The sequence below is a fragment of the Microtus ochrogaster genome, unplaced genomic scaffold (assembly GCF_000317375.1).
Source record: "Microtus ochrogaster isolate Prairie Vole_2 unplaced genomic scaffold, MicOch1.0 UNK33, whole genome shotgun sequence".
Classification (NCBI taxonomy): Eukaryota; Metazoa; Chordata; class Mammalia; order Rodentia; family Cricetidae; genus Microtus; species Microtus ochrogaster.
In genome coordinates this window covers 1,961,735-1,989,238 of record NW_004949131.1, presented here as the reverse complement: position 1 = coordinate 1,989,238, position 27,504 = coordinate 1,961,735, and the positions used below count along the sequence as shown (strand labels likewise).

The window sequence follows — 27,504 nt, the reverse complement described above, 5'->3', positions numbered from 1 at the left end:
TTTTTTTTTTTTGCATCAGAAAGACCACCCTATTGAAGGGGATTTTGTGCTTTTCAGAAATTTGATTGCTCTGGTTGTATCAACAATAAGCTGATGAGAAAATTGATTGAAATGCTCAGGAGTACACATCTTTTTAAAAATCCGCCGAAAAGAGGTTTCAAAGAATTAGCAAAGTACTGAGTCAAAGCCAGTGTTCAGTCTGGACTTTTCATTTCCGGTGTGTACAGGTTTCACATGCTATGGTGATTGATCCAGAATGCTTCAGGGAAAATGTGATCAGTTTTATAATTTGCCACATGCCTCTAACACCACATTTTACAAAGCAAGCCTTTCAAATATTTCTTGAATAGCAACAGTAACAAAAGAAGTTTTTGCTATCATTTGAAATATATCATAAATTATTTAAATATTAAATATTTTATAATATTAATATATAGTATGATATAGCATATAATATCAATATTCAGGGTGACAATGTACATTATATAGATATAAGCCCCCTACCATATATAGAAACTCTCACTCTGTGTGTGTGTACGTGCTAATATGTACATATAAATATTTATATGTGTGTGTGCAGGGATGTGCACACTTCTTGCATATTTGTGTATATGAAAGTAGGTGCACTTGTGCCACAGTGCTGATATGGAGGTCAGAGGTAATCTTGAGGGTTGTTTTTTGCCTTCCACCTCTTTTGGGACAGGATCTTTGTTTTCATTGTTTGCCCCTGTGCATGAAAGGCTGTCTGGCCTGCAAGCTTTCAAGCATTCTCTTGCTTGTGCCTCCTATCTTGCTGTGGGAGCACTGGAATTGTAGTGGACACACACTCCTATGTCCGGTCTTACATCGATTCTGGGAGTTTGACAGCAAGTTCTCACACTTACATGACAAACTCTTTATCCAGTTAGCCATCTCCCCAACCCCAAGCACACACACACACTCACAAACATGTGCCACTCACCACACACACACACACACACACACACTCATGAACATGTGCCACTCACCACACACACACACACACACATTCACATGTACCACATACCACACATGCACGCATATGTGCCGCACACACCCCACACACATACATGGATTATTTTAAAAGTAAAGGTTAGCATTTTGTTCTTGTAGACAAAAGAGATGATGAAATTCCCAGGTCTTGATTGTTAAAAAATATTTGCTAGGGTCCATATTAGATTCCTCATGAATATAACTTTGAATTATTAAATACACTGAAATTATATTTAATGAAGAAGAAAAGAATATGTGAATGTTAATTTATGTGTCAATTTGACTGAACCACAGAGTGCCTAGATAGTTGGTCAAACATTAGTGTAAGTGTTTCTGAAGAAGTATTTTGGATGAGATTAACATTTAATTGAGCAGTTGAAATAATCATGTTACCCTCTCTAGTTATGGGTGGACGTTAAACAATTAGCTGAAAGCCTAAATAGAACAAAGGCAGCCTTCCCTCGAGTAACAAAGAATACATTTTTCTTTTCAATTAGAATGTTTTTCTGCCTTTTTTGCTGAAACTGCACATTAGTTTCCTGTGTTTCTAATTTTGAAGAATCATCTTACAGATCTTGGGACTCACCATCATCACATAAAATTTTCTCTCTCTCTCTCTCTCTCTCTCTCTCTCTCTCTCTTTCTCTGTTTCTCTCTTGATAATATCATCTAGTAGCTTGTAGAATTCATAGAAATCAGTTTACTGATTTCAACTGGGAATTCTGCAAAGTATAATCTAAGGTGTTAATATAGTTGTCTGTGAGAGAATTCCTCAATGTTCCCAGGACTTTCACATGGTGGTCTAGGTTCCTAGACATTTAGATCTGGGAAGGTAATAAGTAAATTTGATCTTTTTTTTTTCTTTTCTTCCTTTATTTTCTAGAAGAAGTGTTGGAACTTCCAATATGTATGTGAACATTATTCATCTCCCAGATATAGTATATAATATATAGGACATTCTCACACATCTTTTTAAAAAATCCCTTAGAAGCCGGGCGGTGGTGGCGCACGCCTTTAATCCCAGCACTCGGGAGGCAGGGGCAGGCGGATCTCTGTGAGTTCGAGGCCAGCTTGGTCTACCAAGGGAGTTCCAGGACAGGCTCCAAAGCCACAGAGAAACCCTGTCTCGAAAAACCAAAAAAAAAAAAAAAATCCCTTAGACATATTCTTTTTAGATATCTTGATAAATTCTGGTTCATGTTGTTGAACAGGAAGTAGCAGTTGGGGAGAGTTTTACAAATTGAGTTGATGATAAATAATTTTTATCTGAGGCCACAGTAAGCCCATGCCTGGCACAGCAGAGGGTTCAGGCTCTGATGGTCACAGGATCTGAGTGGCTGACCTTGATGCTACTAGAACTGAGAGCAGAAAGTCATCCCTAGAGTGAACCCCAAAGCAAGAAACATTAATGCCAAAGACACAAGTTCCTTAAAGCAAGAAGTATATCTATCTGCTACTCAAGTACTCTGCATAAGGTTTCAACCCTCCTCCCTACAGCTGCTGCTCCACAGTCACTATAACCCACTGTAGCCATGGAAACTTGAAGCTCCATTATGAGACTATTAGATCTGGGAAAATCTAAGATGACTCCACAAACAGATATGGTGTAACATGGTCACCCCAAATGGACCTTACTTTGATAGAACTGATGTCCTAAACTGTCTGGAAAGTCTTCTCTCTTCAAAAGCTGGCCCTCATCTGCTGAGGTTTACATGACAGCTGTAGGCTTCCCTGGCTACAATGGCTTATAGTGGCTGTGGGCCACACAGCTGTAGGGAGGCAGATCAAACCTTCTGTGGTGTATCTGAGTAGCAGATATAGAAAATCTGTGCACTTGATTTTAAATTTGAATGTGTGGGCAGTTTTTCAGAATTGAACCTTTTGGTAGGGGGTGTCCTTCATGCTGCGAAGGCACTTCCTGTTTATGGAGAGGGCAGCGGCTCCTGAAATGTAGACTTGAAGAACATACAAATTCCCTTAAAAAGGAGTCACTTTTGCCACTTCCAGAGCGTTAGAAAAATCTGTCTTCCAGGCACTTGGCCTCACGACTAAAGGCTAGTGGCCGTGTAATTTGTCACCTACTGAGATGCATTTGTTCTCTCAGGCTACTTAAATCTACCAACAATAAATTGTGAAACAGAAGGAATGTAAAATCTTCATCAACAGCCAGTCTCCACACTGCAGAAGCCTGACAGAGTTCTCTGTGGCCATGTCTCTGCCTGTGTGCCCACAGGAGACACCCACGGGAAGCTTTGGCATTCCCTTCTTGGGCTTCTTCCAGAACCACTTATGTTCAAATAAGTGATAATTTCTTGAATTGTATGGGTGAGCTCTTTGCTGTTCCTTAATTTTCATTTATTACAAAAATGCAGGTGCTGATTTTGTGAATTGTCTGTTTTTTGAAAACAGAGGAAGTTTGAGTTAACTACACAAGCTACACTTGAAAGGACTGCTTCTTTTTTTTTTTCTGGAGAGAGTCCTTAAAAATTGAGATAAAGATGCTGAAGTGTAACTCTTCACAGTTGATGGCTTCTGGCAGATCTGGGGAGGGGATGGGAGAGATTCAGTTTCTTTAAGGTGCTAGACACTGGGAGCTTGACTGTGTTCCACTGAGTGTTTGGGAAACACAAATTGTAATTGATACAGTTTTCTTTGGGGCGGGGGGGGGGGGTCACAAGAATGGGAGGGTAGACCTGGGAAGAATGGGAAGCAAATGTGATCAGGGTGCATTGTAGGAAATTCCCAAATAATTAATAAAAGTATTATATTAGGGAAAAAGAAGTACACTTGGCATCTATTGCAAGATTTTTTCTCCTTGAGAGAGACTAGGCAAATGTCAGCGCCCTCCTTCTAAGGTCACAATGACAAATCAAAATTAACTTCCACCAAACCAGTGACTTTATTGGGTTTCCTTGGTTGGTGTCAGCAGGATATGCAGATGATGCCCCCTCTAGTGGAGGATGCCACTCTGCAGAGTCTATGACTCAGGGTTGCCCCCCTCCCCGATAGTACAGAAGGAAGAGTCTGTTGACCTTCTTTGATTTCAGTGCCTGGTACCTATACCCCCTCCCTATTCCTGGACTGATCACCAAAGATCTTTGTTTGGTATTTGACCTCACTGGGCAGCACTAACCAGGCAAGCCCTCCTCATTATTGCCTTTTCTATATGATGTGAGCATGAGATAATGCTAAGTTTTGCAACATACATAACAAATGGCTGCCCACACTTGAGAGAATGTTAGAAGAGGAAATCCAGCAGGCCTATGGGGTGTGGTAGAGTAGCCACCCTTTTGTGGCTTCCCCTAGGCCCGCAGGCAGTTTCTGCAATGTGAAGTGTTTGCTTGACTTGAAATGAAGCAGGTGATCCATAAATGATCAGCCACCCTCAGTGTGGCCATGAACCTGAAAATCATTAAGAGGCCCCATTTTCCAAGCTTGTTAGGATGCTGTTGTGTATTATTTGAAGCCTGCTGGCTGGAGAACAGATTATTTTGTACCAAAGACAGTATTTGTTATCTAGTACAGTTTCAAAATCTCCCCAACCCTCATGGGAGATAACTGGCTTTCCTTGAGGACTGAGGTAAATGAGGAGGATAATTATTTGATTTATGACTCCTTGAAGGTCACAGAGTTCCAAAGATGTAGAAAAAAATCTTCCCTAGATTCCTGCTTCACTATTAATTAATAAAGTCTTGGTTTTTATTTTTATAACATTTAGAATATTTGAAGAGTAAAATCATATTTTATTATTATGGAGAATTTGGAAAGCACAGAGCAAAAGATGAAATCAGAGCTCTCATGTACCTGGATTTGGGGTGAAACCACTTGTAAGGTTTGGGGATGAGCTCTGTGTAGAGCACTTGCCTTGCACCCCCAAAACCAAACCAACCACACTAAGGCCCCCTGTTGACAGTGCTGGTTTTCATCCTTCCCATCAGAGAGAACAAGCAGGGCATCTACAGATTGGTATACATACATTTACACAGGTACAGAGGTGTGTGTGTGTGTGTGTGTGTGTGTGTGTGTGTGTGTGTGTGTGTGTGTCTGTGAGAGAGACTGATAGCTTTCTTTAAAAAATAAAGCCGCCTTGTAAAATAATTTTGCAAATGATTCTATATGTGTGATGTGCCTAAACGTAGCATAAATATGCCTCTGACATTAATCATTCTTCTTGCATTGACAGGACAGTGATATTGAAGCCCTGGTTGGGTGTTTGGAAAATGTCCTGGGTTGCACCTCTCTAGGTAAGTAAGCTGCTTCAGATTCCAAGCTGTAGTGGTCTTTCTACTTCTACTGCATAGCCAAGAAGTCAAAAGCTTTGTGGGAACCTCACAGATATTCTGATCCCATTCTGTATTCTACAGAGGAGGAGGCTGAGGGCGACAGACCTTGAAGGGTCTGGCGTAACAGCCAGGACACTCTAGGAAGAAACCTTTATTATTAATACAAGTGACTTTCAGTCTCCAAGGATGAAGTGAATGACACTTGGTAGTCCTTTATGATCAAAATGGTAGCCTGGCAGTGCATAATAGGTTTAGAGTCCCTGGAAAAGGAATCGTCCTGTCCAGCTGGTCCTGCCAAAGCGGATTACGCTCAGTGAAGTTGAAAGGCCTGTTGCTCTGAAGGTCAGTCAGTTATTGAAAGAGATTTGGTCTGAGAAACAAAGCTGAAATGTCTTTAGTGTTGTCAGTCTCTATAAATGGGATTGCTGTGCTTCAATGATAAAACCCTATTTTTTTTTTTTGCTTCTTCTTCTGTTTTTTAATCCAAAAAGCGCAGCTGTGATAACTTTCAGCTTTCGACAATAGATTTTTCACAGAGTTCTTCAAGATCCTAGATGAAAATGACTGGGTTTTTTTCTTTCACATTTGAGTGAATGTTGTAGGAAAGTTAATTATAAAAACAAAAGCAATCCCTTCAAAGGAGATGGCAAGACTATAGAGACCAGCCGTGGATGGCTTTTTCCTGTAGGGGAAACAGACAGTCACCACTGTCTGTTAGGAGCTGTTTTTCCACATCTCCATCACAACCCATAGTTCCAGCAGCTCTTTGACTTTCCCTCCTGGCTGTCACCCTGTGATCTGATTTCCTGCACATACTTGTTAAGGGCACCTCATCCTGGGCATGGTCTAGCGGACTGGGAAGGCGTCCCTTGGCCAAGTCATTTTCCCTCTGTATCTCAATTAGATGTCAAATCGTCAATGCAGACCTCTCCAGCAGGTTTTGCAAAGGGGTGAGCAGTGTGGGTCAGCAACTGCATTTGTCCTGTGTTTTTCTAAAAACTCATACTGTGTCTGGTGAAGAAGAGGCCCCTAGCCAGCATTCAATTATTTTAGGAGCAATCAGATGCAAGCCTTGATAGCTTACCAGCTCTAACCAAAATGCTTTCACTCTTACTTGTGTTACAAACTGGTGTTTCTACCTAAAATTGTGTCTTGAAAAAGACAGCCCCCCCCCACAAAAAGTAGCATCTAATTTCATTTCTAGACAGTATAATTTTTATAGAAATGAGTATGGGAAGTATGTAAGCATAACACATATTGGTCTCTGCCTGGAGCCCTATTAAAGTGACAGTCAAAAGATAAAGCTGACATAAACCTACAGGGAAAAAAGAGTAGAAGAAATATAGTAGTGAATTGGAAAAGCTAGAAAGCAAATGGATGAATGGTGGCTAATTTAGAAAGCAAGGAACTCTGAAAGCTAAGCTCCCAAAATGTGTGGGAGAGAGGGGCCGGAGATACACCTTTAGTGTGGTCTGCAGACCCTCAGGAAGACTGGGAACTTAAGCATCAGTTACTCTGAGAGCAGGAGTGGGGGGGGGGAAGGGTTGTCTGACAGTGTGAACAAAGAACAACGGACTCCAGCTCCTTTTCTCCCCACTCACCCTCCCAGGAAAGGAGGACACCAAGGACTAGATTTTATGGGGGCACTAAGTGACAGACGCTCTGGATTGAGGGACACGGAAGACATGCCTCATTTACCCACATCACAGATGTGATGAAAACAGAAGGGAACTCGGTGTTGATAGTAAAAACCCAAAACACCGCTTCATGCTAGCCCCTTCCAAACACCAGCAGAGCCGCACGGATCCATTCAGAGGACAGCACTACACTCAGTTCTTACTGGACTAAGGTTCTCATGACGTGGATGTCTTCCCAACTCCATGGCCAAGAGCAGACCTGTCAGCTGATTGTACCAAATTTACAGGAAAGGCTTAACATGGCCTGTGAGTTTAACAGTTAGACTTGAATGGCCTGGCAGAATATGTATGTTCCTCATGTCACACATATGTAATGTTCCTCATATCTAACAAACAGGAGAAAAGTCAAAACAAAAACACACAAAAGCCTCAGGAAACAAAGGATGGAAGGAAAATTCTCCTATCACTAGATTCCTAAAATCTGTAAGAGACTCTTACAGAAACAAAAGGAATATCTATGCAATAATAAAAAGCTATTAAAATTATAATTCAAAAGCAGGAAGGAAAAGTCACTAGAATTAAGAATAATTTCCAGAATAAAATAAGCAATAAGAAGAAATCAATCGAACTGATTTAGAATCTAATTAAAGAAATTTCAGGGAGAGCAGAAAAGAAGAAATTGATAGAGAGAATAAGGCAGATCAGGTAAAAAGTATCAGGAAAAATAATGGTTTCTTACTTTTTTTCAATAATACCGGAGGCTAGAAGATAATAAAATCTGAACTAACCACTAGTCAAGTATAGATCTTAACAAAAAAAAAACCTATTCAAACCACCACCATCAAGCATGACAGAGGACTCGAGCCACTTTCAAACATGCAACTTCAAAAGTATGTCTCAGAATATCTATGTATCATGACTTTTCTTAGAAAGTTTCTAGAAATCATGCTATATGAAAATATAGCAGTTGATCAAGAGAGAATAAGACAGGGGCTACCGGTAATGGGGGGGTCAACACAAAAGAATATAAGGCTTCAGGCAGTGATAGTAAAGCAAGGTCTCTGGGTGGCAGCTGAGCAGCAGGCCTGGAAAGCAATCCATTCAGACTGGGCGGGGCCAGAGGACTTCAAGGCTGACTGCACATTTGCCAACGAGATGTGGAACTGATGAAAAATCACGGATCTGGCTATCGCGGGAGTTTGGAGATGGATTAGAGCCCCCTTAGAAAGTTTAGGGATGGATTAGAGAGAAGCAACCAGGAAACAAATCAATGTAAAAGCACCACGACAATTACTAACTACAGGAAAAGCAAAAACAGGAACTTAGAAAGGATATGTAACCTCCACACATTGCAGGTGTTGCATTGATTTGATCATAAAGATTTAAAGATTTGAATTTCAAAAATTGTGGTCTAACTTTATTGGCAAGGTAGAGAAAAGAGAAGGGAGGAGGGAAAGAAAGGAACAGGGAGAGAAAAATGGACAAAGACAGGAAGGAAAAGGAAAATTCAGATTCCCCAAGTGGAGAGTAGAAGGCTCATAGATAGGGTAAAAAAGAAAACTAAAATATGGTCTGTAAGCATGTGAACTAGAAAAAAGAGCAAATAATACAAACCAAAGATGTCAAATGTAGTTGATTTGGGGGACTGGAGCTCACAGGTCAGTTAGAAAACTTTTCTTTCTTCAAATTGTTAATTTTGACTTTAAAAAGCACTGTGTACGTGAATGTACACAAGTTGACTTTTAATTTTGTAAATTATTTTATGTATATGAATGTTTGGCCTGCATATATGTCTGTATTCTGTGTGTGTGCCTAATACCCACCGAGGCCAGAAAGGGTGCCAGATCTCTCAGAACTAGATTTAGGGATGGTGTGAGCAGCCATGTGGGTGCCAGGAATCAAACCCTGGTCCTCTGCCAGAGTAGCCAGTGCTCTAAACTGTAAGGCCATCTCTCCAGCCTCATGTCACTTTTAAAATGAATATGGGAATAAACATGAGCATGCAGATATCCCTTTGATACACAGATTGTATTTTCTTTGGCTATACACCCAGAAGTGAAATAGCTGGATCATAAATAGTTTTTTGCGGTACTTCCATAATATTCCCCATAACAACTATAGTAATTTACATAAATATGTACAATTAAAATCATCACCATAATCATCCCAGCATTGGAAAGTAGAGACCACCTCTGTTTTTTCCTCTAGTGAACCTACTCTATCTTTTGTTTGTTTTTCTCTGCTTCCTTCCCTTCCTTCCTCCTCTCTCCCCTTCCATACTCTTCCATGACCCCCACACTCCCAATTTACTCAGGAGATCTTGTCTTTTTCTCCTTCCTAAGTAGATCCATGCATGTCTCTCTTAGGGTCCTCTTGGTTGCCTAGGTTTTCTGGGGTTATGAACTGTAGGCTGGGTTTTCTTTATGTTTAAAAGTCACTTATGAGTGAGTACATATTATATTTCTGGGTCTGGATTATCTAAAATGGCTGAAAGACACGTAATGAAATTTTCAACATCCTTAGCCGTCAGAGAAATGCAAATCAAAGCAACTCTGAGATTTCATCTTACACCTGCAAGAATGGCCAAGATCAAAAACACTGATGACAGCTTATGCTGGAGAGGTTGTGGGGTAAAGGGAACACTTCTGCATTGCTGGTGGGAGTGTAAGCTGGTACAGCTGCTTTGAAAATCAATATGGTGATTTCTCAGAAAATTAATGAACCTACTCTTAAGCCTGGATTTAGACATTTGGACACCTTGATTAGGAAGACAATAGCAAACTTAAATGTTTGTTTGTTTGTTTGAGACAGGGTCTCTCTTTGTAGCCCTGGTTGTCCTGGAACTTGCTATGTAGACCAAGCAAACCTCAAACTTAGACTTTCACCTAAACCTTTGGCTTACGTTAAATTGTCAAAGAAAAGTCACATAATCTATGAAGTTCTAATAGCCCACTTCCAAGTTCTCTAATTGCAAGACTGAAGAAGTTCATCAAAGCTGGATGCTCGTGCATTAGAGTGCTCTAGTGTCTGCCGAGAGAGGTCGTGAAGCATTTCAGAGTGGACCACAAACAAACTGCTGATGCTTGCTGCCTAAAATGCCTCGCATCCCTGGCAGCCTCCTTGTGTTTGCTTATGGTGTGTCTCTGCTGTTGTGTAAAACACTGACTAAAACAACCTGGGGAGGAAAGGGTTTATTTGGATTATGTGTCCTGGCCACAGTCAAATATTGAGGGAAGCCAGGCAGGAACTCAAGCAAGAACAGGCAGGAGCCATGGAGAAAAGTAAAACAGAATTACATAATTTTCCCATTTCCCTCCAGTACCTATTTACCCACCCCTGCTCTCCCTCAAATTCATGGCCTCTTTTTCTTTGTCAGTTATATGTAAATATGTAAATGCAATCTACTGAGTATGATTAGTGTTGCTTATATGTATATGGTTTTAAGTCAGACTACTTGGTATTTGATAACCAATTGGGGGTACAGTGAAATAAGCCCTGTCCATGTTACCATGTCTATTGATAATTGTCATTGCTCAGGTCTTGTTTAGGCAGATTATTGTACGGGTATATCATAGAAGTACTTCCCTGTCATTTTTATGAGACATTCTAAACTTTCTAGTCCTCTGGTCTTCCAATCTTTCCCCCATGGCAACCTGCCCCAGGTGGCACTGCTTGGAGTGAGCTGGACATTCCGACATCAGTCAACAATCAAGAAAGTGCCACACAGATATGCCTACAAGCCAATCTGAATAGGCATTTTCTCTGTTGAGTTTCCTTTTTTCCCGGGTGTGTCAAGCTGATAGTGGAGATAATCCATCAGCGTGTATGTGTATGTGGCATATGAATACACGTATGTGAGGTCAGAGGAGGATGTCAGGTGCCTTGCGTTACCCCCCTCTGCCTTATTCCTTTGAGCCAGGGTCTCTCACTAAATCTCAGTCTGGGCTGGCAACCAGCAAGCCCTAACAATTCTCCTGTCTCTTACCCTATAGCTGTGGAGTTATAGGCATGTGTTCATATGGGTGTAGGATCTGAAACCAGGTCTTCATGCTTACACAATAAGCACTCTTATGCACTGAACAACCTCTCTACCCCCACCTTACTCTGTTGAACAGTGGCTATTACTCAGAAGGGAGGGGGCTTTGAGATGTAGCTATAAGCACTGAGATGATGCGAGCTTATGCTTCTGAAATCACCAGTCCACAGAGGGAACTCACAGAACCATCCTTGTTATATATATGAAACTGACTACTTTCGGGACTTTGGGTGCTTCTCTGACATTAAAGAAACAAAGCAATCTCTTCTTTAGTCTTGTAGGGGATGAGAACCCAAGACGGCTCTGCCTACTGCAGCTCATTGTCTATAATAATAGTCACTGTGGCCATTAATACATATCAGAGTGTCCCTGGAATCCAAGAGATAATTTAAATTTAGATAATTTAAATCCAAAAACAAAAAACAAACAACACAAAACCCCATGAAACTTCTGTGAATTCACATGTTTCTGCTCATGTACACCATCAGCCCACACATTTTGGAAGTGCCCAGGTGTCCATAGAGCATGTTAGAACATTCAGCATCCTTTCCAAACCCCTAGGAACATCTCTTGGTCATCTACAAGAAAGAACAACAAAGATATTCTCTGAGGGTTACTGGGCAACTTGTCACTGCACAGCCCTGAAAATCTGGAAGGTGCTACTTCAGTTACGCTCCAGAGCCCACCTTCTCTGTGGCTCAGAGCAGAGTTAGCAGATTTCCCTTTCTGTATCACCAGTGACTGGCTTGGTAAGGGAGCCAACGTTTGTGTAGGTTTCAGAGGTCCTGAATGAGAAGGTGCCCCAAGTTCAATCGGTTACTCTCCATTATAGCATCATGGGCTGATAAGATTGGTAATTCCCACAGTGGAGCATGAGCATGTACTAGAATCACAGGCTCATTTTCTGACATCTCCTCATGTAAGGTACACAAGTCTTCCTTGGAACCTGCATTGCATCTCTGCTTAATTCTCAAAACCAAATATTAGGGAGGTCTAGCAGGTCCAAGGATTGTATAATGCACTAGATGTGGGGCAATTTGGAACAATACAAACCATACAACAATACGAGAGAGTACCCAGTAGGTCCTCTTCTTACATGGGACACCACTGAGTGGCCAGAGAGCCAGAGAGCACCCAGTCGGTCTTTTTTTTTTTTTTTAAACAAGGAATGCCAGTGTTTCTTTAGACATGGAGGATGAATTTTTAGTGAGGAAAGGAAAGCGATTCTTTTTTTTTTTTTTTTGAGATTGGGTGATTCTGAGTGGGATTAAGACAGAGGAAGAGGAAGAGAAGGCGGAAAAACAAGTCACAGCCCAAGCATAGTCGGTGGCCATTTTCTCAAGTGCAGTTACTTTAAAAAAAAAAAACTTCCCCCAGTTGAAATGTGTGTGCTGTGAATGCTTGTGAACTTCCTCACAATTCACTGCGATGCCACAGAGCAGTGGAGGAAGCGTGGCCCCTATCTAGATAGCTCAGGGACAGGAGACAGGCAGTCTTTGCTGAGATCGGAACACACTCCTTTTGGTTCTCTTGCCAGGATCACTAAACCTGTGATTATGATGGCTCATTTAGGTAGATAATGTTTAGTCTTTAAAATGTGTCTATTGCTGTCATGTGGGTGGGAGCCTGCCACAGAGCACACGTGGAGGCCCAACGGTAATTCTGTGGACAGTTCTTTTCCCTTCATCTTTAAGTGGGTTCTGAGGATCAAACTCAGGTCTCTAGGCTTATGTGACAGTAAGCACCTTCATCCTTTGAGCCATCTTGCTGAATCAGCTTCATTTATTCCTGAAGAAATAATGTCTTCCTTCCCTAGATCACAGTTAGGGAATAACATGAAGCCAAAACTGTGAAATATTTGCTATAGCAAAGACTTTTGTTGTAGTCAACAAAGAACTTAAAAGTTCTAGAATGTAGGTAGGCGGACTCAGAGACGCCTTGCAGTGTTTATGACAGCCTGTCCTCTTCTGACTCCTGCAGAAACCGAGGACTGTGGTGCTAAGTAGTCAATAGTTTGCCTTCCGTGCTGCCGACTGCAGAGGGAGCAGGTGCTTCACACAGTAATAGCAGATGGACACTGAGTGAAGTGGGTGGCTGTGCTGTGTTCTCACTCACCTAGGGGACCCCAGCAGGGGCAGGGGCATGCCCAGCATGGAGTGTGCCCAGGGCCTGTCCTGCTCAGTGCTCGGCTGAGACTGGATTCCCACAGCATCCAGCTTAGGAGAGCAGGTAGAAATGCAGATTGCCGGGCATCTTCTCAGCCCAGAGGTGATCCAGTATCTGAGTCATCCGACCGTGGCAATTACTGACTCACAGTTCTCCTTGTGAGTCAGCAGGCTAACCTGGCCATTTGAGCTGTGGAGGATAGGGTCTCTCAAGGGAGAATAATAAGCTCTTCTTTCTAGTACTAATGAGTCACCATACTGATTGCTTTTTCTTGAGATCACTTGTGGTTCATCCAGTAAAACAAATGTATCCAGTTATTTAAAAGTACTATGCATTAGGGTCTTCTAGAAGCATGAAAAAAATAGGAAACAGACACACATACATAGATATGTACACATATCCTTACATTCACACACATACATATGTATGTATACATGCACATTCATATGTACACACATCCTTACATTCACATACATACATGTATACATGCATGCATATATGCATGGGCTTATCGGATTGATTTACATGATTAGAGGCTGGATAGGTGAACTGAACAGTGGCTGTCTACCAAGAACGCAATAGTTTTGCAGTCGAAGAAACCAAAAGTCTAGGAATAGGGGATGTGGGGTGGTGACATTGCACCCTGCAAGCACCCTGGGGAGCTGTTGCTGGGAACCTGCATGAAAAGGCTGGAGAAGCTGCAGTTTGCACTTGGGAGAGCAGCAGCAGTAGACACTCTTGTTCAGGAAGAGTGGAGTGTGTCTGTGCTGGCTGATAGACGTTTCCATTCATTCCGCCCAGGTTCCCAGCCTGATGGAAGGTGCTGCTCACCCTGGATGCCCTCGTTCTCTCCCTTGTCGGTCCTTTCTGGAAACACCACACCAGACACACCTAGCAGTGTGCTTGTCCCACAGCTTCCCTCCGTTTGGTTGAGATCACAGTGTTACACTGCTTCGTGTGGAAACTTAGAAACATGCACAAAGCTACGCTCAACTGAAAGCTGCTTCGTTCTGAAACGCGTGTGGACCACTTGTTGATACAAAGCCATCACAGGGTACAGATGGGAGTGTCAGATGGCCCTGGTGCTCATGCTGTCAGGGAGCTCCCAGGTGATAGATATGTTGGCACCCCGACAAGATACACTGAGCACACAGTGAGAAGCCAATGGGATGCGCCAGTGTGTTTCTCACTCTGCTGAGAGTATCAGACCCGTTAGATGGCTATTTCACCCCTCCCCCGAGAGACTCTGACACAGCAGCAGCCCAGGAGGCTATATTATTGACTAGTGTTGCTGATGCCTGGGACCACACCTCAGGAACCAAGAGGATTCAAAACCAGGGACAGATATTCTGGCTTTGCTAGCTAAGGCCTTCAAAAGCACTTATATTGGATACATTTTTGGTGAGCCAAATCTTAATAGAAGTGCCTTATATTCAAATTTTGATATCCACAACTTAGAAAAATATTTTTCTTTCCATATATACATTATAATAACTTAAAAGAATTAAATATTTTGATCTAGACAGCCTTTGCTTAAAAACTTAAATTTATCTCAGAGTCATGTGTAAAAATAAACACGCACAAGTACACAGAGTTATATATACCAGCAGATAACTAGGGTCACAAGAAATGCTTAGCAACTATGGCTAATACACCTCCAACCAAAGTTCTGTGCAGCATGATGTAGCTGCATACTCACAGAAAGAAAGGTGTCATAAAAGTAATGACGCATGCAAAACAATATTTGACGTAACCACACCCTCGCATGCACACCCTAGAAACAGCCAAGTGCTTTCTCTCTGGATTTCTTGCCTTCTCTGTGTTTTTCAGTGGACATGTTTGACTTGACTGATTTTTTTTCAACTGAAAGAGAGGGAGATAATGGCATGATTTTTGTTTCAGTCTTCCAGCTAATCAACCCAAGGCTCCAGAAGAGCAGGATTAGTCTTCAAAGCTAAGTGTGTCCACACTGGCAGAATAGAACCCTGAACTCTCACACACTAGCTATTGTGCGATGGAGAAGTTACAGTCTGACTTCCCCATCTCTCCCTGTCTGGTACCCACATTTGATTACAAGGCATTAATCCAAAGCCAGGAATTTTCTCTTCTCTTTTTATCCATACAAGCTAGTCTTAGAAGTCACGTCTAGTAGATTCAAGAGGGAAGAAAATTCCCAAAGCCCTAACTAGTGCTGTTTTTCTTTTCAATCCTCTATAAGATTCAGTTGAAAGCTTAAGGTGGGAAACATCCACGTAAAAACCAGTTTATGCATTTTCTGTCTTCTCGTATTTACCATCGCCCCTTTGAGATGGCAGGCAAGTTTACTTTTCAGGCTGACCTACTTCCCCCCCAACAACTTGATGTTGGTATAGACACTGGGGTGCTATTTGTTTTTGAGAAGGTGCCCAGTGGCGGGTGCCCTAGGGATGAGGGAAGTGGTGTAAATTTTTCTTTGGCCTTTACCAACAATAATGTACACAAATGTACACACAAGGAGAGACTTGTATAAGTTTTATCACAATCCTAACAGGTAACTTTATTTGCACAGATGAGGAAACCGAGTCACAGAGTCAGGACTCCAACCCCAGTCCTCTGACCCCACCCACACACTCATCTGCTGCGTCTCAGGTCCTTCCTAGTTAGTAAAAGGCACTGGCGATTGTTGTCACCTAGATCATTTTAATTCCCTTTCCTCCTGTTGGCTTTTCTCTCCAAGACTCCTAATGTGCTAGACTTTGACATAGTTACTGTACCAGGGCTGCCTTCGACCTCCTTATTTGGTGGCTTCTATTCTGTGTCAACACGTAATTGTCTGAAAGAGCTGGAATGGATACGGGTGGCAGAAATGACACCATCCTCTTTACTGTTGCTTTTAATCTCCAGACACCTGTCTGCAGTCCCTACCCCCTACTTCCTTTAACCCAGTTGCCATGTTTAGGGAGCTAGCTTCTGCAGGACGCAACCTCTGACACAAAGTGGACAGGGTAGGACATTCCTATGGGAGTGTCTTTGATCCTTGGAGTCACAAGAGGAAGGGACACAGGACGAGGCAGATGGGAAGCTAAGCAGAACTGCAACTTTGACAGACCCCATCCAGACCCATGGGGAGCTCAGAGCCCTCACTTGTCCTAAAAGACCTCAGGGCCAGCTTTCTGTTTCTGCCACCGTCAGTCACCTGGAAGGGCACAGCTTGAAAGAGGCAGCTTTATGCTGGTCTAGAAAGCTGAGGTAAGGAGAACACATGAGACTTGCCCAACACTGCAGAGTCAGAAAGGGAAGAGTCTGGGCTAGAACCACAGTTATCCAATTCCCCCAAAGAGTATTCTTTCTACCACGATTGGAGGTTGTCTACAACCAAGGCAGCACATCCATTCTTCCTCGAGGGTAGCTCTGAGCAGTGCTTTCCCTCTTTGGGGTATTGGGGTGACAGCAAAGATAGGCAGCAGCCTGCTTTGCCAATTTTGGGCAGATTTATCGCTATTCTAAATTCACTATCATTATAGGAAAAGCTCAAAAAAAAATCTTCCCAAAGCTGGAGTCAGCTACTCCTCTCAGCAGAGTGGAGTAGTTCCACTGGTTCCCCACTGACACAGGGGCCTTCTGGGAAGAGCTCGTGGCTTGCCACCAGGGAGGGCAAGGCTGAGGTGGCAGATGTTTTGCCCGTATTTCAGCCTTTGAAGTAGGATTTTTGTCGGATGATCTGAATTTGATTAAATCACTACATCAGAATCCATAAAGAGGGAATTGGAACGAATACTCTTTGGGGGAATTGGATAACTGTGGTTCTAGCCCAGACTCTTCCCTTTCTGACTCTGCAGTGTTGGGCAAGTCTCATGTGTTCTCCTTACCTCAGTCTCAACCACTGGTTAAATGAAGTGTTTGCCTGGAGGAGTTCTGCAGCCAACACTATGATGATTTGCCATCACTGAGGTCGGAGGTCAGCAAATTGTGGCCAGCAGGCCAAACCTAGCTCACTGCCTGTTCTTGTGAGTGAAATTTTGCTAGAACATAGCAATGTTTATTCTTGAACTTGTACCTACATCTGAATGTATGCTAGGACAGTACAGATGAATGAATACGACAGCGATTGTATGGCCTGCACATTCTAAAGCGGTGATTTCCTGTCCCTTTTCAGAAATACAGACCCTGTTCTATCTTTCCCATTCCAAAAAAGGAGGAGAATGGGAGCCATGAGGACTTGCTTTAACATTTTAGACAAAAAGCTGATTTCTGTCAAGCAACTGCTAGTATCTGACTATACCTTGGGAACTTCAGGGGGGTTAGGTGGAAATGTTCTAAGAGACCGGCACACCCAAGGCTGTGTCTGCAAGGATTCCTGAGTAAGCAATGTCCTGGGTGCATCAGTGAGATTGCAGCCAAAATGTCTACTCCTGCAGTGCCTGTATCAGCTCTTTCCGGCCCACGTGCAGGATGCTTTGGAGGGGGGGCAGCGAAGGTGCAGGCTTGGGTTTTATGATCAAGGTCACTCTGGAGGACGAAGTGAGGGGAAAACATCTCTCCTGGTAAAATTCAGCACCATCAAGCCATCGCCTCCACAGGGAAGGTATCTCTGCCCAGGAGAGGCCACAGGAGCGGAAGGAATCCTGATCACACTGTCACGAGCTGAGCTCTGCATGCACTGCTTCTGCTTGCTCAGTGCCTCTCCCTGGCCTTGTGTTTTCACCTCATTTTCAAAACATCTCCACGGGGTGTGCAGGTGTTGGAATCTTCATCATTCGGTATTTCGCAGGAGAGCAAAGAGACGTCACGATGCCTTTGCCTACAATCATGTAATACTTGGGACGCTTGTGACTCCTAGCCAGTTGTCTCTGTGCATGGGATCCTGCTGCTGCTCATTAGCTTGTGCATAGAGAGGCTCTTCTGTAATGCATCTATGTCCTGCACACAAGTCCTGCACATGTTCACAGAAGTGAGGGGAGGCTCTCAGCTAATGAAGCCACTTAAATGTAAAATCTGGAGGTGGCTGAGGGCGGCGTAGCTGGTGAGAGTAGAGCTAGAACAGCAACTGTGATCCTTATAGGGGAGCATTTTTTCCATGACCCCCATACTTCTCTGCATCTCCCATGCCTACCGTGTTACATATATTATATACTGTTGTAGGAGGCCGCTAGTTCGTTCCCGGCTGCTCAGCATCGAAATAATCACACAGAAACCATATTATTTGCAATATTGTTTGGCCAATAGCTTAAGCGTATTTTTGGCTAACTCATATCTTAAATTAGCCCAACTCCATTAGTCCGTGTATCACCACGAGGCTGTGCTTACCAAGTAAAGTTCTGGCATCTGTCTCTGGTGGGGCTACATGACTTCTCTAAACTTTGCCTTCTTTCTCCCAGCATTCAGTTTACATCCCCCCACCTCCATTCTGCCCTGTGCAGACCTAAGACAGTTTCTTTATTGGTATTCACAGCATACAGTTTCTTTATATGGTATTCACAGCATACAGAGGGGAATCCCACATCAAAATACAAACATTGCACCTTAGGAAATGATGGAGGTGAAGCCAAAACAAAGGTTAGTCTAAAGCAAGTAAGGGTGTCATTCCTGCTCTGTGATGCAAGACCCTTGGGAGGAGGGAGAGCTTCCAGCTGCCCTAAGAGACTATCGACAGTGCAGCTGCTCCTGACACGTGTGTGTCTCACACGTACTATTTTCTATATGCATGGAACTTCTCTTGAAGTCTAGTAAGAGAAAATTAATTTAAAACCAACAGAGACAATAAAGATTCTTCTTTTTTTTTAAAAAAAAAAAACTTTAAAGAGGAACTCCAGGATTAGGGCCCCAGTGTGTGGCTCTATAGGTTTAGGTGGGAGCCACACATTCCGGGTTTAATGACGTTTTGTCTTTGGATGTGGTTTTTGTGAGCTACATCTGATAAACTATGCCAGAGTCTTAAAAAGTCTTGCTTACATGCTGCCTCTCCTCAGCTCACCTCCCTGAGAAGATAGCTCTGCCACTACCTGGTCCCCTTCATCATTGTTACCGTCTTCAGAGGGCTTGGCTGTGGGTGGGGTAGAGTCAAGGACCAGAGCGACTCCCAGACCTCCCTGAATGTCACTAATTCCTGAGGGAAAGGGGGACATTAAATATTTAGCTAAAAAGAGTAAAAGAAAATTTTAATGGAAAAATAAATAAATAAAGCACCACAATGAGTCCAGAGAGGGCTGCAGAAGCCCAAACAGCGCTTGCTTGCTTCCTGAGTGAGTCCTGTGTTGCCAGGTTGCACTGGTCCCTGCATCATGTAGCTCGCTCTACGAGCCTTGCTGCTCAAAATGCACCTCATGACCAGTAGCCTCAGCACCACATGGATACTTAGTAGGAATATGGAATCCCCAGCTCCGTCCAGACCCATTCCTTACAAATGTGCATTTTAAACAGGAGCTCTGGGCAAGTCACACCAAATTAGCATTTGGATTCAGTGACTGGTCAGAGGATGTCTCGATTATTTCTGCCATGACTCTTAAATGTGTCATCTTTCTTCTTTGACATAAACCACCACTGTCCCTGTGAGACTGCAGGGCGGAGAGGAAGAAAAGACTGCCCAGTAAGAAGCAAGGAGAAGACTTGTTTACTGAGTGCCATGCTTGGCCAGCCCTGCGGCTTGAACTCACTTTGCCCCCTTTTCTACCTCTGGACTTGAGAGCTAGCAGCCTCCCCAGCAGTGCCAAGAGTGGCCAGCTTGAAATAGCCCATAGCGCTCCTGGAAATTGCTTTGACCTTCAGCTATATAAGCCTTCGGGACTTGCCAGCCCTTTCCTGATGAGGGGGATGGAGCTTACCGCTCACTCTTGGCAGAACTGATTTTGAGTTCACCTGGAACATGCTTGTGATATGTTTAGTAACTTTTCAGGTTCAAACAAGACCTATGCCTTTATAAACTCAACTCCTAAGCCTTCCTCTTTCCCGTCCCCAGCTTTGCCTGGGCACAGTGTCTGTCCTGGCAGGAATAGAGGGGGCAACAGTAAGTTGTCATCACGTGTGACTGTACTGTGAAGGCACGTGGTCAGGAACTGGGAAGGACAGATAGATAGGCTGTTTCGTTAATTGGAATGTGTCCTCTTCAAAGTTCATGCCTGGAGAGCCAATAATTCTGTGCCCAGGGATCGACCCCGAGGAAAGAGCAGAGCCTCATCAAGTTATGCAAGATAAATGTCATCCCTACAAAATCTATAAGAGCAAGAAGTTCAGAGCAGAGCCCGTGCCCTCGGGGTCCACCCAAAAGGAGAATATATGTGGAAAGAAACTAGGTTCTACATTTAGTTTATTTTCACACTTTAAAATATGAATGAAAATAGCTTTGCTACTATGTAAAACAGCAATTGGTCCTCGCTCCCTTGAGCTGCGCTCAAATCAGCCGTGTTTCTGTAAGGTTCGCTGGGAAGGAGCCTGGGTCTTCCCGTGGATGTAGCTGGTGAATGGGCATGATGCTCAGAGTTTTACCAATGGGTGAGAGGCATCTTAGCAATGCTCCTAAGGGAACAGGATTTCTCCCCCAGCCCCGTGGAGGCAAAGCGCAGGGCTGACTGGGGAGCCCACTCTGTGGAAGCACAGAGCCCTCACCCTTGAGTGAGCTCCAGCACCTTAACTTGTAACTTGTGTGTGGGTGTTCTACTGGCATGGATGCATGCATCCTACCTTCATGCCCAGAGATGCCAGGAGAGAGTGATTCCCTGGATCTGGGGTCACAGGTGGGTGGTTGGGAGCCTCCATGTGGGTGCTAGGAACTGAGCTTACTCCTCTGTAAGAGCAACTGATGCTCTTACACGGTGAACCATCTCCCTAGTGCAGGTTCAGCTTTTGAATGGGAAGTTATGCTGCTCCAGGGTGTTTCAGCGCTAGAGTGTTTTGCAAGGGCCCAAGGGGTCTCTTGGGAAGAAGTTTCCTAGCAGAGTTTATCACAGCTCTCACCCATGAGAGATCTCACTTCCTTAACAATGACCATAAAGATGCAGAAACCTACAACCAGGCAGCCAAATGTTTATAGACAGCTCAGCAGGCTCACTTGTATGGGTACAAGATTGGTGAAAAACATGTCTTCCTGCTGTTGTAGTGTTGGGGGAGTAATGAGACCTTTGAAAACACCAATAGTACATTTACTTGGAGAGGCCAAGGCAGAGGCCTTGGAGGAACCTGGAGATGCCAGGTTCAAAAATACTCAGGAGGGTCTGGCCATTGAGCCCTGAGGAAAGAGAATTATGACAGGACAGCCAGAGCAAAGACCAGGTAGGCCAGGTAACCACTCCGAAATCTCGGTTTTCCCAAATTTCACTCTTGGTGGTTTGGCAGAGTAATAGAGTCAAGGAAAACATGGAATGAAATAACCAATCATAACATTGCAGTCCTGTGCCGGTTTGAACCGGTTTGTAACACCCACCCTGCTCTCTGCCCTGTTGTTTTTCACTTTGCGCCAGCTTTGACCGCCTCCGTTCTGCTGGACTCGGCACTACAGGTGGCTCCATCCGCATTCTGCTTTTCACTGCAGCAAAGAGCTAGTGACCAAGTGTGACGAGGAGATACGGGGAAAGGCGTGCTTATTAGCAGACATTCCTGTTAGTTAAATGCATAGCACTCCTGTAAAGAGAGACTGGCCCAAAATCCCCCAGAATTTTGGCTCTACAGATACAGTTCCTGAGTTTTTTAACATAAAGACCCACTTTTTAAATAACGATGCTGCGTTTAAACAGTTTTCTGAAAGAGGGTTGGTGGTTAAAACCTCGGTGCATCTCAAAACTATAAAAACTTATTATTTGGAATAAATCTCATTAATGTGCATGTGGTAATTGAATTACTCTCTAATTAATGGAGCGTTACCTGGGGCAAAGGTGGATTAGCTTCTCTTCTCTGGTTGCCCTTGGATGTCACCTTGGGTTTGTGGGAGAGATGATGAAGTCAATGAGGGCTGTGCATTGGTATTTCAGACACAAAGACCGTTACCAGTGCGGCTGCAGACATGTCCCCCGGACCATCAGTTTTCAACAGCGCCATGGCCAGGACCAAGATGAAACACATAAAGGAGTAAGTAGTGTGCTGGCTGTCCCCAGGGACACAGCAGCCGATGTGTGATCCGGCGATGCGATGCTGCGTTGTAACAAAACGCGCCGACACTGGGTTGTTCTAAACAGTGCAGGTGTTTCTCATCAGCTGTGTAGACTGGGAGGATAAATATCAAGATCCCAGCAGACCCCTTGTCTGGTGATGATTGGACATCTCTGCTTCCAATAGGGTACTTTGCCACTCCATCCTCTCATGGTGATTGGCTGAAGTCCATCTTTTGTAGAGGCCTTAATCTCATTCACCACCAGAAGCCCCATGGCTCTTTCCCTTTCAGTTGTGGCACTGTGGAAGTAAGGAGTCAGGGGCTTCCAGAACAGTGGTGCAGTAGGCCTGTGAGAGACCTGCCCATCTCAAAAGAAAAGAATGCTGCAGAGGACAGGACAACTGGACCCAAGCAAGTCCCAAATCCAAAAAAGTAAAGTGTGTGTGTGTGTGTGTGTGTGTGTGTGTGTCCTCCCGAGGCATCATCTGCCATATTTTTTGAGGTAGGTATCTCCTCAGCCAGGGAATCACTCTGTGGGCTAAGCTACTTGAACATCCAGTCCCAGAGATCCCCCTGTCTCCACCTCCCCAATACTAGGATTACAAACAGCTACTATCACACCTGGGTGTTTTAACGTGTGTGCTGGGGGTTGAATTTTTAGGTCCTCATATTTTCAAGGTAATCTGCTGACTAACTGACCTATTTTCTCAGCCCAGTAAAAGTAATCTTGAGGCTTAAGAATAATCTATGACTCTGGGTTCCATCCTCTAGACATAGCAGGATGGAAAGGCCCATGTTACAGCCTTTCCCAGGCCTCCTTTCCCAGGCTGCTGTCACGTGCTGGTAACACTAGCGTGGCCTTAGTCCCACAGTTTCACCAGATACTGCCTTGGGGGTAGTAGCCCTACCCCTGAAACAATTCTCTGCCTGGGCTTGAAGGTTCTCCAGTACATACTTTGAATCTAGGTGAAGGTAACTGTGTCTCCTCCCCATAGATCTCACACTCTGTGAATCTGAAGAGTTAGCTGCACAGACCCTGCCAGAGGTAGAGTGTGTTCCTACCCCAGCAGTGGCCTAGGCTACATCTGGGCCCACTTGAGCCATGCAACATTGTGGCAAATACATGAAACAGAAACTTGAGTCAGTGATGGGCAGCAGATCTGGAGTTCTGTGAGGAAACTGTTATCCCAAGTCCCTGATACCCTGTGGTGGGGATGGACCACACCATTGGAAGATCTCTGCAATGCCTTTGGGATAATTCTTCCATTGTTCTATTCAAACAAATCTTACCAAATATTTATTTGGATATACTATTGGTATTCTCTCCCAAACATACTTTATTATTATTATTTTATATGATCAGGCTGAGAAATACCTTTTTTTTCTGTTTTTGTTTTTTTTTGGGGGGGGGGGACAGGGTTTCTCTGTAGCTTTGGAGGCTGTCCTGGAACTCCCACTGGAGACCACGCTGGCCTCGAACTCACCGAGCTCCACCAGGCTCTGCCTCCCAAATGCTGGGATTAAAGGTGTGCGCCACCACTGCCCAGCTGAGAAATACCATTTTTAACTCACTTTTCTCTTCTCACACTTTCCTACAAGTAGTCACAAAAATTGTGCCTCCGCCGTCACACTTTGCCTAAAGATTTCTTCTTCTAAATATGATGTTTCGGCAGCAGCAAAAGTTCTTACTTCTAATGAACTTGAACATGGCTGCAGTTCAGTCAAGGGGTTTGCCTCTTTATAATGAGGGCAACTTTGCCTCTTGTTTCTAATGGCGGCTTCCTTCTGGATTGGCGTCAGAGCAGTCCTTGCTATCCACCTCGCACTCGGTACTCGGTTCATGAGCTGAGACCATCTCTGAGCAGCCTGAGGTTCTCTACAGCTTCCTTCTCTGGCCCTTCATCAGGATAGCACTTCACAGTCTAGCCTCCACCTGTTAGCCTGTCCCAAAGCTGCACCGCATGTTTAGATAGCTGTGACATCTGGGAACAAATTCTGTCTGTCCTCTTGTGTTTCTGTAGAAAAATAGTTCAAACTTGGTTCTTTGTAAACATAGAACTCTCTTGTGAGTGCGGAAGTCCAAGATTGAGCCTGGTGAGGGCTCAGTTTCTGTTTCCCAGATGGCACTTCATGCTATATACTCATAGGGCAGAAGGGACAGAACGGTAAACAAGGGGCCTAGCCGCTTCCCTCCAGCCATTTTATCAGCTCGGTAAACCTTTTCATGACTGTTGAAATACTGTAACCTGATCAGATCCCAGATAGGCCCAGTTCTTCATATAGTGGTACTGGGGTTGATTTTCACTGTGTGTTTTGGGGGAGCACAACATTCAAACAGATGTATTTCAATTGGCCTCCTCCACTAAAGTATGTGCAGTGGTAGATGGGATCAGGAACACTGGCCAGAAGATACCTGGATCTCCATCCCAAGCTCCTGTGACAGGTCTTGTGACAGGAGGTGCTTAACTTCCTACTCTAACCCCTCCCATCTGGTCCATGTCTGTAGGTCAGAGTCCAGCATCCCTTCCCCACAATGGAATACATAGTAATTGTTTTTAGGCTTCATAAGCCTGCAGTTTCTGTTACAATTACTCCTACACATAGTAAATGTTTTTAGGCTTCACAAGCCTGAAGTTTCTGTTACAATTTCTCAACTTTTGTCCTACAACACAAAAGCAACCACAGGCAATATGGCAATAATTGTACATGGCCATCTTTCTTGGCCACATTATTTTTAAGAGCAAATGTTAATTTTGTATAATTTTCAGACCTCACAAAGGTTTTTCTTTTCTTTATTGTTTTTTTTTTCTTTTTGTAGTGCTGATGATTGAATCCAAGGCCTGAGCATGTTAAGGCAAGAGCTCTCTGCCAGTGAGCTATGGCCACAGTTCAATTTTTTCCCCAACTGCTGAAAATACGACAATTCCTAATTCACAGGCTGTATGAACGCAAGAGGAGGTGGAATTGGCCTGTGAACTGTGTGTTTTTCTGGCCCATACTACCAGTATTACAACTGAATTTCCCTCTGAAATCTATCGCCTAGATGAGCAATAGTTAGGGAAGGTGAGGGAGAATTGTTTCCCAGGCAGATTGCTTAGGAATTGTTTTTGTAATAGATTGTGTCATCCCAATCACTGCTTGAAAGAAAACTCGCTGAACGATTTCCAAATAGAAAGCTGTGTTTGTGAGTTCTGCCTACAACAGGGTACGCACAGGGTAACTCAGTTACCATGACAACAACTGAGTCCCAGGAACTAGAAGTGGGGGACTTGGGGCTCCTTTTCCCATCTCTTCCTACCTCCATCTCTCCTGATGAGAAAGAAGAGAAAGATTTACTAATCTCTCAATTGATGATCTTTAAAGAGAAAGACAGTGGCTGATGTTTTTCACTCATGGTCATGAGGGTTTTTGTCATTTAAGACTTCATTACTTTTTGCATTGCACAGAATGTCCCGTTACCTAGCATATTAAAGAATACTTGAAATAATTCAAATCAAAGAGACTTTGTCAAATTGAACTGACCAAAGTTCATTCTAGTTATTTCATTACATTGGTAGGTTGTTCTCTTGTTAGTTTTTTTAATTTTGCAATATATATATATATATATATATATATATATGATAAGTTACTACTGATTATCATTTATTGGTTTTAAAATAAAAAGCATAAAAGGCTTCATTTACATGTTGAAAATATCCATCACTCAACACAACAAATCAACTCCAAACATTGATGTAAAATCATTAACCATTTAGCCACTCAGCTGAACAGTTTTATACACTGGCCTTGGGTGCACTGTGCTGACACTTTTGTCTAGATTCGATCATGGATTGATACTCATATCTAATTGCATACAATATATTTTGATTGCATTCTTTCCTCTTCCCCAATTCCTTCCAGAGCCTCCCCATCCACCTACCTACACAACTTCATATGTTCTCTCTCTCAAAAACATATAAAATAAGGCCAAAGAAAGCAAGCAAAAAATAACATACAGAAGTACCAAAACAAAACGAAAATGCACACACACACATACACACACACATACACACACACACACACACACACACACACACACACACACACACACACACACACACACGTGGGCACGCGCAAACCCAAACCATGGAGTTTGTTTTGTGTTGGTCAGCTGCTCCCAGAGGAGTGGGATTCAGAGAGGTGAAGAGAAGGGAGGAGAGGCTGCCAGGGAGCCAGTTTTGGTCAAGTCCTTGGCTTTACTAAAATAGGTGGTTTCCCAACCTTTGCTGAGTGAGTTTCTTTCTTTGTTCTGTTTTGAGACAGGTTTTCTCATCATAGCCCAGGTTGGCCTGAAACTCACTATCCTTCTGCTTCCGTCTGCTGAATGAGTGATGGGATTATAGGTATGGACCATGATTTTCTAAGATTCCGCTTCCTGGTCTGCCAAGTGGTAACATTATTTCTACAGCTGAACCCTTGGGGTGCCAACTCAGGATGGAGATTAATATACAGGTTTGGAGGGGTGTGCTCTTGAGACTGACATGTGTCATTTAAAAAGAGAAGTAAGCAGGCTGTCTGTGGAGAAACACACACATACACACACACACACACACACCAACATGAGCAAATTGTGTGTGAGTGCCCACAGGTGCCAACTAGGTGACTTAGCATATTCAGTGTTCAACACAAAGTCAACCTGAGCGCAGTAGTCGAGCGAGGGTGAGGGGACGCAGTGATTGGATTCATAATCCTGCTTGCCGCTTGTCCTAGCTTCATTGTCAGCTTGAGTCTCAACTGAAGGATGGCTCATATTCAGATTTGCCTGAAGAGGATCGCTTGACTGTCTTGTTGTAAAAGAGCCAACTGTGGGCAGCACCATTCCCAGAGCAGGTGCTCCTAGGATGTATGAGAAAGTTAGCTTAGCAGGAGCTGAGCGTGGAAGCCAACCAGCAAGGAGCATTGGCCTTGCTTTCTATTTCAAGTCCTGCTTGGGTTCCTGTGCTGACTTTTCTTAGTGATAGATTGTGACCTAGACATTTAAGTCAAGCAAATCCTTTCTTGTCCCAAGCTGCTTTAGGTCACAGTGTTTGGCCACAGCAGCAGAAGTCAAACTATGGCACCAATGATCAGCGTGCATGCTTGGAAGAGTCTCACAACATCTTGGCGCCTTAGGTTTCTCTCCTGTACGTGTGATGTCCTCAGAGACCTGTGTTTAAGGTGCTTTGAAAAAAAAAAAAACATGACAGCACGCCTTTAATCCCAGCACTCGGGAGGCAGAGGCAGGCGGATCTCTGTGAGTTTGAGGCCAGCCTGGTCTACAAGAGCTAGTTCCAG

At 43.7% G+C, this 27,504-nt stretch overlaps 1 protein-coding gene across 1 annotated transcript in view; it reads left to right on the top strand.

Annotated features, from left to right (window-relative positions):
- Nucleotides 1–27,504, top strand: part of Nek11 (NIMA related kinase 11) — a 216,581-nt gene that overhangs the window by 165,203 nt on the left and 23,874 nt on the right. The window contains exons 14-15 of the mRNA XM_026789947.1: nucleotides 5,195–5,255; nucleotides 22,073–22,169. Of these exons, the coding sequence (XP_026645748.1) occupies nucleotides 5,195–5,255; nucleotides 22,073–22,169 (158 nt within the window). The remainder of the gene's footprint in view (nucleotides 1–5,194; nucleotides 5,256–22,072; nucleotides 22,170–27,504) is intronic.